General features: G+C 33.5%; 1 protein-coding gene across 10 annotated transcripts; it reads left to right on the plus strand.

Moving 5' to 3' along the window:
• The first annotated feature begins 5,141 nt into the window (after nucleotides 1-5,141).
• On the plus strand, nucleotides 5,142-11,352 carry LOC146929958 (EPIDERMAL PATTERNING FACTOR-like protein 2). 10 transcript variants are annotated; one of them, XR_015006236.1, is made up of 11 exons: nucleotides 5,182-5,334; nucleotides 5,416-5,627; nucleotides 5,791-5,831; nucleotides 5,934-6,005; nucleotides 6,202-6,377; nucleotides 6,702-6,789; nucleotides 8,096-8,273; nucleotides 8,417-8,491; nucleotides 8,661-8,834; nucleotides 9,570-9,608; nucleotides 10,646-11,352. XR_015006236.1 is itself a non-coding variant. In XM_085701633.1 (10 exons), the coding sequence occupies exons 1-4, from the start codon at nucleotides 5,310-5,312 to the stop codon at nucleotides 6,703-6,705; spliced, it is 246 nt and encodes an 81-aa protein (XP_085557759.1). In that variant the 5' UTR covers nucleotides 5,142-5,309; the 3' UTR covers nucleotides 6,706-6,789; nucleotides 8,096-8,273; nucleotides 8,417-8,491; nucleotides 8,661-8,834; nucleotides 9,570-9,608; nucleotides 9,721-9,889; nucleotides 10,646-11,352. The 10 variants fall into 10 exon arrangements, 5 of the variants coding, with proteins under 5 accessions (XP_085557759.1, XP_085557760.1, XP_085557757.1 ...); XR_015006235.1 differs by having other exon boundaries at nucleotides 5,934-5,952; XM_085701633.1 differs by lacking the exons at nucleotides 5,416-5,627; nucleotides 5,934-6,005 and adding an exon at nucleotides 9,721-9,889 and having other exon boundaries at nucleotides 5,142-5,334.
• The last annotated feature ends 240 nt before the right edge of the window (nucleotides 11,353-11,592 follow it).

Below are 11,592 nucleotides of genomic sequence, written 5' to 3' on the forward strand. Positions count from 1 at the left end.
TCCACTGCGTGTTCTGCGGTTTCCTGGTGCCGTTTATGCTCTGTTTAGGTCTCCAAAATCGCACCCTTAATCTCTGGTCGCTTTTGGCTTTTATAGAAAGAATTTTAGGGTTTCAGAAAGCCTACCATCGTGCCACGTTTCGAGACCATCGTGGCACGATTTGCTCATTAATCCTACGTGGCAGCAAATTTACTCAACCATCGTGGCACGTTACACATCTATCGTGCCATGATTTTTCCAGCATCTTCAGGTTAATTCCACGCTTCAAACGTGCCACGACTCAGGTCCATCGTGGCACGATTTCTCCAGTAGCTAAATTCTTGCATTCTTCTCCAATTTGTGCAAAACTTCTCTTTTATGAATCTTGAGCTATTTAACCATGTGTACAAGCATTTATAGAAAGAATTTTAGGGTTTCAGAAATCCCACCATCGTGCCACGTTTCGAGACCATCGTGGCACGATTTGCTCATTAATCCTACATGGCAGCAAATTTACTCAACCATCGTGGCACGTTACACATCCATCATGCCACGATTTTTCCAGCATCTTCAGGTAAATTCCACGCTTCAAACGTGCCACGATTCAGGTCGATCATGGCACGATTTCTCCAGTAGCTAAATTCTTGCATTCTTCTCCAATTTGTGCAAAACTTCTCTTTTATGAATCTTATTTGACTCTCAAAACATTACAAAAAGGACACAAATATGACTAGAAAACTAGTGTTAACGTACTGTCATCAACGGTCCATCCTATGTAATGTTTCAAGATAACCCAATTTTGTCTTTGGCAAATCCTTATGAATCATGAATCAACGATTTTTTTTAATTCTTTAACTAAATTAAATATTAGTTTTTTTTATTAAATCAATGAATCTTAAATAAAGTAATCTTAGGAAATTATGTTAACTTATCTTGTAAACTTCTTTATTAATTTTTTATCGAATCATCTGATTTTATCCGGTTAAATAGCTATATAAATTTATTCTCAAGACCGAGTTATCTAATTGAGTCATCTGAGTTAATCCGGTTCAGTCATGCGGTTCGACCAATGACTCAGTGGTTCGACCATTGACCCATTGACCCAGTACCTCTGCCGAGTCGACGACCGAGCCGAGTTTTAAAAACTATGGTTGGATGCAAAGATCTTCGAGAAGGAGGATGACTTTCCGATGGTCGAAGAAGTTAAGGTGTAGACTTTTGGAACTACCTAAAATTCCTAGTGTAGGTGGATGCAAGAATCTTTAAGAAGGCGGAAGGCATTCTAATGGTTGAAGAGGTTGGGTGGAAACTTGTGGAGCTCTATGGTGTAGTGGGAAGCAAGGGAAAGAGCATCAAGATGGTTGATGGTTAAATTGGCATCATCACTGATTTAGAGTCAAGGTGGTGATTGTTGTGAAAGTGACTCAAATTTGAAGTTTCTGGAAACTGCCAAAATCGGGGCCCAAATTATGCTGTTCGGGGGCCGATTTTGAGTGTTGTTTCAGCCTCTCCATTCGACAAAAATAAGTGGCCAAATGGAGGAAATCGGGACCCGATTTCGTCAGCAGAAAATAAAACAGAAATGTATTTTCGGGATTAGATTTGTTCCGGTTTTTTTAGGGATACTTTTACTATAAATATAGACCTTGTATCAGATGTAAACCTTGAGGTAAAGAGTCTGAAAACAAGGGTTTAGGAACAAACAACAAACTAGGGTTTGAGAGAGATTTCTTTAAGCGGGAGACATTAGGGTTGTGATTGATTCACCTTGGGAAACACTGTTAGGATTGAGTCTCTTGATCACGGGAAGAGATTGGGACTTTGGGTAGAATTAGGTTTGAAGACTTATTCTTGTAACCCTTTGATATCTCTTTGTAAAGTTACGCATTATTATAGTGGAACGGAAGGCTGCTCTCTCCCCCAGACTAGGTCAGTATTGGACCGAACTGAGTAAACAAATTTTGTGTGTTCTCTCTTTCTTTTCTCTCATTGTTTTTCTACTTTTGCTTGTGTTTATAATTGTTACCCAAGTTGATATTGATTGCTTGATTATTTTGCTCCACACATCAAGTATTTTATTGGTGTGATTTTTCAACGAATTCACAACAATTACTAACTTGTTGAAGCTTTATTATGAGAAGAACAAATCCCGAGGCAAGCTTTAGCAAGGAATAGCGCGCAGGAGGAGGCAAAAACTTGGACATTGATACAATAAAAAATATACTCCATCCGTTTCAAAATGAGTGTCACTTTAGCCAAAAAAATTTGTTTCAAAATGAATGTCACTTTACATTTCCAATGCAACTTTATTTTTTTTCTTCCAACTTTACCCTCTCCAACTTTTCTCTCACACAATTTTCAATGCAACTTTAAGTTTGTCTTTTCCTTGTAAAGTAAGGGCAGTTTAGTAAAAGTGTTATATCCAATGATTATTTCATTCCATTTCTTAATATGTGTGTCAAAACTTAAAACGACACTCATTTTGAAACGGAGGGAGTATATATTAGTAAGTAATAAAAAATAAAAACATAAAAATAAAATAAGAGAATAGAGTTTTATCAAATTAGAAAAGTTTCTTGATGTTGAAGAAGAGTAGAGTGTAGAAGTGAGTAGAAGTGTATGAAGAAGATTGAAGAGTTGTAGAAATTTTTCTAAGTCTGAAACATTGCAAGAGAAGGTCTCGTTGCACTTATATAGTGGGAAACATTGACAGGGGTAATCTGAGGGGCTGCCTCTTGCAAATGGTAGTCAAATCCTAGTTGTATCTAGGTGCCAGAACGGTAAGAAAAAAGCCAAGGAAATGAACAATATCTAAGGGGTTTAACCCCTGACATACCAACTTTATCTAACACTTTTCAGTCTCCATTTAGGATGTACAACTTGAATAGGTTTAACAAAGAATGAATCATACTATTTATCTTTGAAATTATCAGACTTGGGCTTGGGTTTGGTGGATGGTGATGGGGGTAAAACTTTTTCTAGATTTAAATAGACTCTACTAAGGGGTATATCATCTAGATTGACAATGTTGTGTGTGGGTGAAGGTGGGTCAAGGTCAACAGGGTCTAAGAGAGAGTTGTGAGAAACATTACCTCTTGCAGAACCAACTTCTGAAGCAACAGCTTCTGAGCCTCCTTGCTCCCTCTTCACTTGCATCTTAGTCTTCAACATCTCACCAATCTCTTTATCAACTAAGTTTTGAATTTCTTTGGTGAATCAGCTATGTCACCAATGACAATTTGCCAAGGGTTTTCCTTGGCTTAGGCCCTGGGAAATTTGTCACGGATTTTATGCCCCTGTCAAAATCCCTGACAAAATGCTATGTTTCTTGTAGTGAAAGTCCCCTCCTCTCAATGTTCTCTATTTTTTCCACTCACATCTTCATTTTCTCAAACACTTCCCTCATTTTTCCTCTAAACTCACAAACAAAACCTTAAGAATTAAATAAAAAGTATTTAATCACATCAATTGATATATTATAATTTTATTTTCCTTTAATTTTTTTCTTGCTTTTGTGTGTGTGCCCAAATCTTTTTATCTGGGTCTGTGCCCAACCATGTGTGCCTCAAATATTGTCTTTGAACTTCTTCATATTGGTCCTCAAAATAGTATTCTTCGATTTCTGGTACTTTGCCTATAATAATTTCATTTTTCAAATTGTTTTGATTGAAAATACCCTTTATACATTATTTTTTTAATCGAAAAAACATTTTAAAGTTAAGATAATTTTTTTGGGGAAGTTTTTGAAAAGGTCACATCAACCGGCGCGCACAGATAAATAATGATGCCAAAAGGGGTGGATTTTCTATGCGCTAATGTTTGGTTTCCTTATCGTCCAAGTCTCTTTGGATTGGTTAGTTTTGGTTCCTTCTTGGCTCTGTTTGGTAAACCCAAAAAAAGAGCTTTTAGCTCTTAGCTTTTAGCTTATAAGCTCATTTGACAAAAAAAACTCTGTTTGGTAACACAAAAGCTCTGTTTGGTACAACGAGCTTATAGCTTATTTCAGGAGCTTATAAGCTATTTTTCAGAAGCTACTTCAAGTAGCTTTTGAGCTTATAGCTTTTAGCTTCTCATTTTTTCTTCCATATTTACCCTTATTATTCAAAGCAAAAGCTATCAGCTAATTTTAACACTTCAACTAGCTTATCAGCTAAAAGCTATCAGCTAGCTTATCAGCTATCAACTAATTTTACCAAACAGAGCCCTTGCATTCTAGTTCTCACCCCAAAGCCAGCATCTGTCTAAGGTCAAGAGAATTACTACTAATTTTTGCTTTCATATAATTATTTATGTTAAAAAATATTTTGATGCTTATAAATATCATAAATTTTACTTTCAGTCCATTAAAAAAGTGTTATGCTTACATCTTTATAAAGTTTTTCAGCGTGAAGTTTTAGTCTTAGTTAAATTTAAATTTGTTTAATTATTCTTAAATTTTTAATGATTTTTTGCAATTTAAATTTATTTAATTATTCTTAAACTTTTAAATGATTTTTTTCCAAGTTTGTTTGGAATCTTATAAGAATTCGGACCTATAAAACATATTTTGAACTTATTTTTTAGGGAGAATTTTTTATAATATTCTAAACATATACGGCAAAAACACATAATTTTTTTTGTAAGTATAAGAATAATTAAACAAATTTAACTACAAGGACTAAAACTCTATGCTGATTTTTTTTTTATAGACTAAAACATACCACATTTTTCTATAAGAACTAAGAGCGAAATTTGATATTTTATTGGATTAAAAACTTAGTAACTTTGTCCCCATGATCCTATCTTAGCTGGTAAAGATATTGTATTAAATATACAAAAACTGAGATTTGAACCTTAAATTATCCACTTATTCATCTTAGAGGTAAAATTTTAATAACCAAACTACTCTTTTTTTTTTGGGACAACCAAACTACTTATTTTTTTTTTTGGGACAACCAAACTACTTATCAAAATAGATATTTAACCCTAATTATTTTCATCTACTTTGTGAAAGAAAATGCGCATTTCACAAATGAAGAAATTGTATACGTGTTTGTCATCATTGATCTACTAAACTAAATATAAAAATTAATGTCCGTTGATTTTACCATTTTGCCCTTATGAGGGGCATTTTGGTCATTTAGAAAATGGTAAGGAAGGACAAACTGGTAATTTTACCTAAGGACTATATATATGCCAAACCACAATTTTTTCTCTCATTTTCTCTGCTCTTCCTCTCTCTAGAAATCCCCTAGAAACAGAACTCTCCTCCCTCCCTCTACTTCTCTCTCGGCCTCCCCCTTTCTTCCAATTCCTACCAAATTCATCAACCAAATCCATTCCAAATCAACATGCAAGCTTGGAAACTTAATCCTGGTAAGATCTTAGCTCAAATTCAAGCTTATTTCTTCAATTTGGCTTTTTCAGGTTTTTTTTTCTTCCCAATTTGAGTTTTAGGGTTCATTCTTTGCTGGAATTCCACCTTCTATCAACTAAAAGAGATGAAAAGAAATGAATAAATATGGCTTGATTCATGGAAGTTGGAAGTTTGGTTAATGGGGTTTATGGGTACGGTGGTTGAACCTCAGAGAGAATAGAAGATGAAATTCTCCCCTTTTTCTACTCAAGTTGTTGTTTTCTCAGCATAATTTTCGTTGGAAATTCATAAAGTATGAATTTTTTCCCTTTTCACTTTCTAGGTCATCTTCATATACATTCAATTCAATGTTATTGTTAATCAAATTGTTAATTATGTTGTTAATGTTGTTGTTATATAATTGATCAATTGAATTGTTAATTTTTTGATTTAATTCTGTGATTTTGATTGTGTAGGTATGAAGAGGGTTAGAGAAACTGTTGAGGAGCTTCTTGATGTTAGTTTTCTTTTCTTCAAATACTTTGAATAAAAAAGTTTTGATTTTTCCATTGTTTTGCTTTACATTGAAAAAAAGTTTTGATTTTATTTGTTTTTTCAGGTTTATGAAGGAAACCAAGGTTGGCCTTTATTGAAGAGGGCTCTTACAAGCTGCTGATTGAAACTATTCTTTGTAAAGAATTCAGAAATTTTACACTTATTTATTATTTTTTCTTCACAATAAGTTCTCATGACTCATAAATGGAAATGTGTAATTATACATTGATTTTTTAACCAAACTGAAGTAGAAATGCAGCAGCTATTCCCATCCCATGAATTTTACAATTCTGAGAGATATCTATGTAATTTAATTTATGTGATTTGTGCAGACATTAGGTGATAACAAGGTGATAGTGAGGAAGCAGATAGGATCAAGGCCACCAAAATGTGATACAAGGTGCAGATTCTGGGGTCACTGTGAGGTTATTGAAGTTCCAGCAAATCCACGAGCAATGACTGAAAAGATCAACCCTTCAACTCTGTCTACAATTGCTTATGCTAGGAGGCAAGATAATTCCAACTATAAACCTTTTGGTTATGATTACTTTATGATAAAAACTTATATTTCAGAAAATTTGGTTGATTACATACAATAAATGCCAACTATGTTCGGCTTTAGGAGCCATCGTCAAGAAATCTTGTGAGTTAAAATTTGGTTGATTCACTCCTCGACTTGAAATTTGCTTTGAAACAAAATCTTATCATTGATTGTCTTTCATTATATATGGTATTCTTCAAAGGTTTATTTAGTTTTGGTTGGGGAAGATCTTTTCTATGTTTTCCTTACCTTCTGCAGTGCAACTAATTTCCTCCTTTCTACATTTTACAGCTGAAACAATAATTTTGATACTCTTTGGATTATGTATAGTTCATAGAGGATACTTTTGGTGGTTCTAACTTCTCTAAATATATAATAGGTAATAATGCTTAAGTTGTCTGCTATATTGTTGAGTTGACAAGGGAATGATAACAAAGATTTGATGCCATTCTTGTGTCTATGATGGTTAAAATTTGGTGATGTTATTGAAAGTTTTGCAAATGGTATTGATTTATTTATTTCTGGGAATGGTATTAAAGATTTGTTGCCTTTCTTATGCGTATGATGGTTCAAATTTGGCAGTGTTGTTAAAAGCTTTGCTTTGATGTTGAAATGAATTTGAATCTTATGAGTTTGAACGTGGCTTGCCAAACTCAGGGGACTACTAGCAACTGTGAACTTGACTTATTAAAATCTAATTGATACTGATGGTTATTTAAAAGCCTTACAAAAGTTACAATGTCACATCTCATGTTTTGTGCTAATCATGTTTGTGTCGTTAACATACTTTGATTTTTGTGGTTTTGTGGTTAATGTTAAGGCAATTCAATGACAATGAGCAAGAGTTTTAGCTATTCAACTGAGTTTTGGAATTTGAAAAAAAAAATTGGTTGATTTGTTAAAAAGAATTTGTTAAAGAAATGCATTTTCACTCTGTAATCTTGTGTGTAGAAGTACTTTTCTGGTATAGCATGAATGCAGATTTTCTATGCAATGAATCTTTGAGAAGCATTTGAATTACATTGAGCATATTGTTGATCTGAAAGGAACCTTAGATTGTGTATGTTTTTAGTGAGTTGTGTATGGAAAATCCTTTGTTCATGCTTTCTGTTGATAATTTTTGGTTTGTGGTGGAGGAGTTTCTGGCATGGAACAAGACTTTTAGTTATTCTTTTGAGTTTTGGAATTTAAAAAAAATATTTGGTTGATTTGGTTGTGTGATTTTGTTAAAGGAATGCAATTACAAACCAATTGATAGAGAAGGATTTGTTAGTTGGTTATGGTGGAATTTTAAGAAATGTTGGTTAAAATTCGTATAGACCTACTGTTAGAAAAATAGTCATAAATATTTGTGCTGGCATCATTTTTGAGTGAAAATTGAACCATTGGAAAATAGACAAAATTTAACACGAAATAGGCTCTGGAAGAACTTAATTTTGTTATTCTATGACTGAGAAAATTGAGTTAGAAGTTTGTGCTGCTGAAGTAAAAATCTGAACTGTTGTTGGAATGTTCTGTCATATCTCTTTGTTCATACACCAGTTTGGAATAGGACTTATACCAGTAGAAAGAAGACAGAAATTAACTTGAAATAGGCTTTGGAATTGCTTAATTCAACTATGTTATGATGGAGAAAACTGAGTTACAAGTTTCAGTTGTTAAATAAAAAATCTGCTCTAATGTAGTTGGAATGTTCATGTTGAAATATTTGGTGCACCGCCCGAATTGAAATGACAAGGATTGAAGCATATGTCTGGAGCTATGGTTTTAAGAGCAAGAGAAGAGAAGAGGGCTGAAGGGATAGCAATGGCAAGAGCTTTGAATTGGAGCATAATCTATTGAGAGTGTTCAGAATAAGTCATGGTGAGTTCCTTTTTAGCTTAGAGCCTTACCTTGGGTAAAATGTGTTTATGAATGAATTGTGAGACAAAGAACATTACTCCCCTCCCTCCCTCCCTCCCTCCCATTTCTCACTCACGGGTCGTTCATGTTTGTTATATGTGCAGAATGTGTAAAGCTCTAATGCCAGGGGATGAAGAAAGCATGAGTGATGAAGCAATATGGGAAACTCTTCGTGTAAGGTAAGTATTCCTCATAGTATAGGGATTAGTCTCTATACTGTTAGTCATCTAGATTCTGTTTTTAGAAAAAGTTATGCGAATTTTTGTGTGAGCTGCTAAAAATAGAGCTGCTAATTTTTGTGAACTTGGCCAGTTAATTTGGAGTTTGAATTCTTTAATCCTTTTGCAGATGTTCCTTTATCAAATGCTCTGTGGAGTTGCTTATTGTCATTCACATAGAGTTCTTCATTGAGACTTGAAACCACAGAATTTGTTGATAGTTCGCCGCACTAATTCAGTAAGGCTTGCAGATTTTGGATTGGCTAGGGCATTTGGCATACCTGTCAGAACATTTACACATGAGGTTTACTATTATTTACACATTTACACATTTGGCATTTGTTTTTTCTTAAAGGGTTTGATTATTGAGCATGCTTAATTATGATTGTGATAAAATTGATGATGTTTTGTTTGTATGCAAAACAGTTTAGCATGCTTAATTATGATTAGTACTAGATAATATAAAAGTGAAAATTATGATTGTAACATACCTGTGGTATAATTCATGCTTTCATTTTTCAAAGAGTATAATTTCAAATGTATGTCTATTCTCTAAAATTTGTTATGTCCTATAATTGTACACACAGTTGATATATGCCTGCATAAATATGAATCTGGTGGTTGCGAAACCAATTAGATTGGAAAGCTTACTTTTACTACTTTAATACTGTCAAGTCTTATATTTTTATATTGGTTATGTGATTTATAGTGATTTTATGAATTGAGCTGTTCAATTTTACAAGTTATGTTGCGTCAATCAGCTTAGAAAGTTAATATCTTAAGCTTGGAAACTCCTTTTCGAGTGGGACCAGTTGCGTTTGAAAGAGGACTTACAGTAGTTTCTTCATGTTTAATTTCATAATTTTATAATTTGCCTATATGTCCCAGTTGCTATTTAAACACAGCTGTTCTGTCATAGAATTTTAAGGTACATGGTTGACTTTAGGTAATCCAAAACTTGAGTTATATGAATCGGCTTGAGAAGCTGTTTTTCCAAGTTAATGTCTATCTTCTCATCAATGTGTATGTTATGTTGCAGAGACAAAGAAACATCATGAAGAGTCTTAATGGTTATAAGGTCTTTGAATAAACAAAAACTTAAGAACACTCTATTAGAACTTCTTTGATTTGAGTTGTGTTTTTTTCTCTTCCATTTTAAGTCTTAACTTTTCTTTATTTTCATGATGCAGGTTTTTATTTCCATTGCATTAATCCTTGGTGATGGACTATACAACTTTATCAAAATTATATATTTTAGTGCCTACATTCTTATGAACTCTGATATATTTCAAGACATGGAATGTATAACAGAAATTGTGGCGCGAATCCTTATAATGGATGTATAATTCTGATTGCAGAGTAATACAGTTCTTTCATTGTTTTTAACTAAGTAGAATTATACAGCAGCACTGCATATAGCAGACAAAATATGTCACACACATGATACTCTTATAATCAGAATTGAAAATCCTTATATACCATGAGCATATAGACCAGTAGTGGTGGTATGTAGCATCTGAAATGTATATTTCTGCCTACTTGAAGTCAATTGATAGCTAATGGTGAACTGATAGCTACTTTTTCTGAATTTGGTTCACACATCTCTAACATTATGTTAAACTTTCTTTCATTCATTCATATAGTAAAAATATCTGCTTTAACTCTTAAGTGAATGAACTTTCAAAGAAAGTCCTTAGAAATCTACCACCTTCAACAGGTTTAGCTTGCTCTTCATTGATAGTTTTTTGGGATATACTTTGGATTGATGATATAGAGTAGATGAAGTTGATTGGGATACAGTGTAAATTAGATGAATAAAAAATATTTGTACGAATTTTTGTTGTTCTCAAGGAAATCTTGATTTCTTTGTTGTTCTGAATGAAATCTTGATTTCGATGTTTATACTGAAAGATAAATTTTAATGTACTCAAATTACTCTTTTTATGCAATAAGTGAAGATTGGTTTAATCTCTATTAACTTTGTACATGCGGTGACGTGCCTAAGACTTTTGAGGCCTTGGGCGAAATTTATTAAGAGTGTACTTTATATTATATCAAGAGCACCAAATTGACAGTAACTAATTTTTCAATTTTTCTTTAATTTTTGATGATCAGGGGCTTATACTCTATGTTTGATATTTTGATGCTACTGAAGCTGTTCCATATACAACAGAGAAGAAAATAGATGTGGTTGTGGAAACTACAGTCTTCTGTCAAACCTGTGACCATTCTGGAACCTGATCTCTAAATAGAGCCAAGCCAATTCCTTCAGCCAAAGTAAGCATCACCTGCAAAACACACAAAGGTCATGTTAGTTACTACAAGGTTTTTCAGACAGACAAAAATGGTTACCTCTATGCACAACTAGAAGGATTCAAGATGCAGCATTATATAATAGATCATCCACTTCACTCTTGCTTCGTGAAGCCTGTTTGGTCTCCTCTTGAAAGTTGCAGTGTTCTCGCGAATGTTAATTACGATTTGAATGGATCTCCACTTCGTTATGAGAACAAGAGATTGCACGGAAGTAGGTATGAGGCTGTTATAGATACGGCTGGTCCCTTGGCTTTCCATCCTCCGGATTGCTCAAAGACTTGCTACTAATGCCTCAAACCATTATGAATTACCCTCCATCAACCATTTTGAGATTCATTGACTATTATTATGCTGTTGCTGTGATTTGTCTTTGTATTAATATAAGTTTTCAATTTTAAATTGTATCTTTTGTTATTTTTTTGGTATACTGATTCACAAATTGCCATGTTAATGCCGATAATTAAATTCATATAATCAAAAAAGAAAACAACAGTAATGAAATGAAACCTCTCATTCTATTAGACACCAAATCAACACAATTCTGCTTAGAATTAGAATTGGCACTCAGCAAACACTTTGTTCCTACCCTAATGGGTTGGCTTAATGGCACTACACTAGGTATGCAATGCCCAAATGTGTACAAGATATTCTCAAGTGAGGTTTCTAGATTGAACCTTGCAAAAAACAAATCCACCTTAAATATTGTGTTATGGTTTATAATTATTTGTCATTTCGCAATCTATCCG

The sequence above is a fragment of the Medicago sativa genome, chromosome 4 (genome assembly GCF_051527215.1).
Source record: "Medicago sativa cultivar Bolivia chromosome 4, Bolivia_mono, whole genome shotgun sequence".
Classification (NCBI taxonomy): Eukaryota; Viridiplantae; Streptophyta; class Magnoliopsida; order Fabales; family Fabaceae; genus Medicago; species Medicago sativa.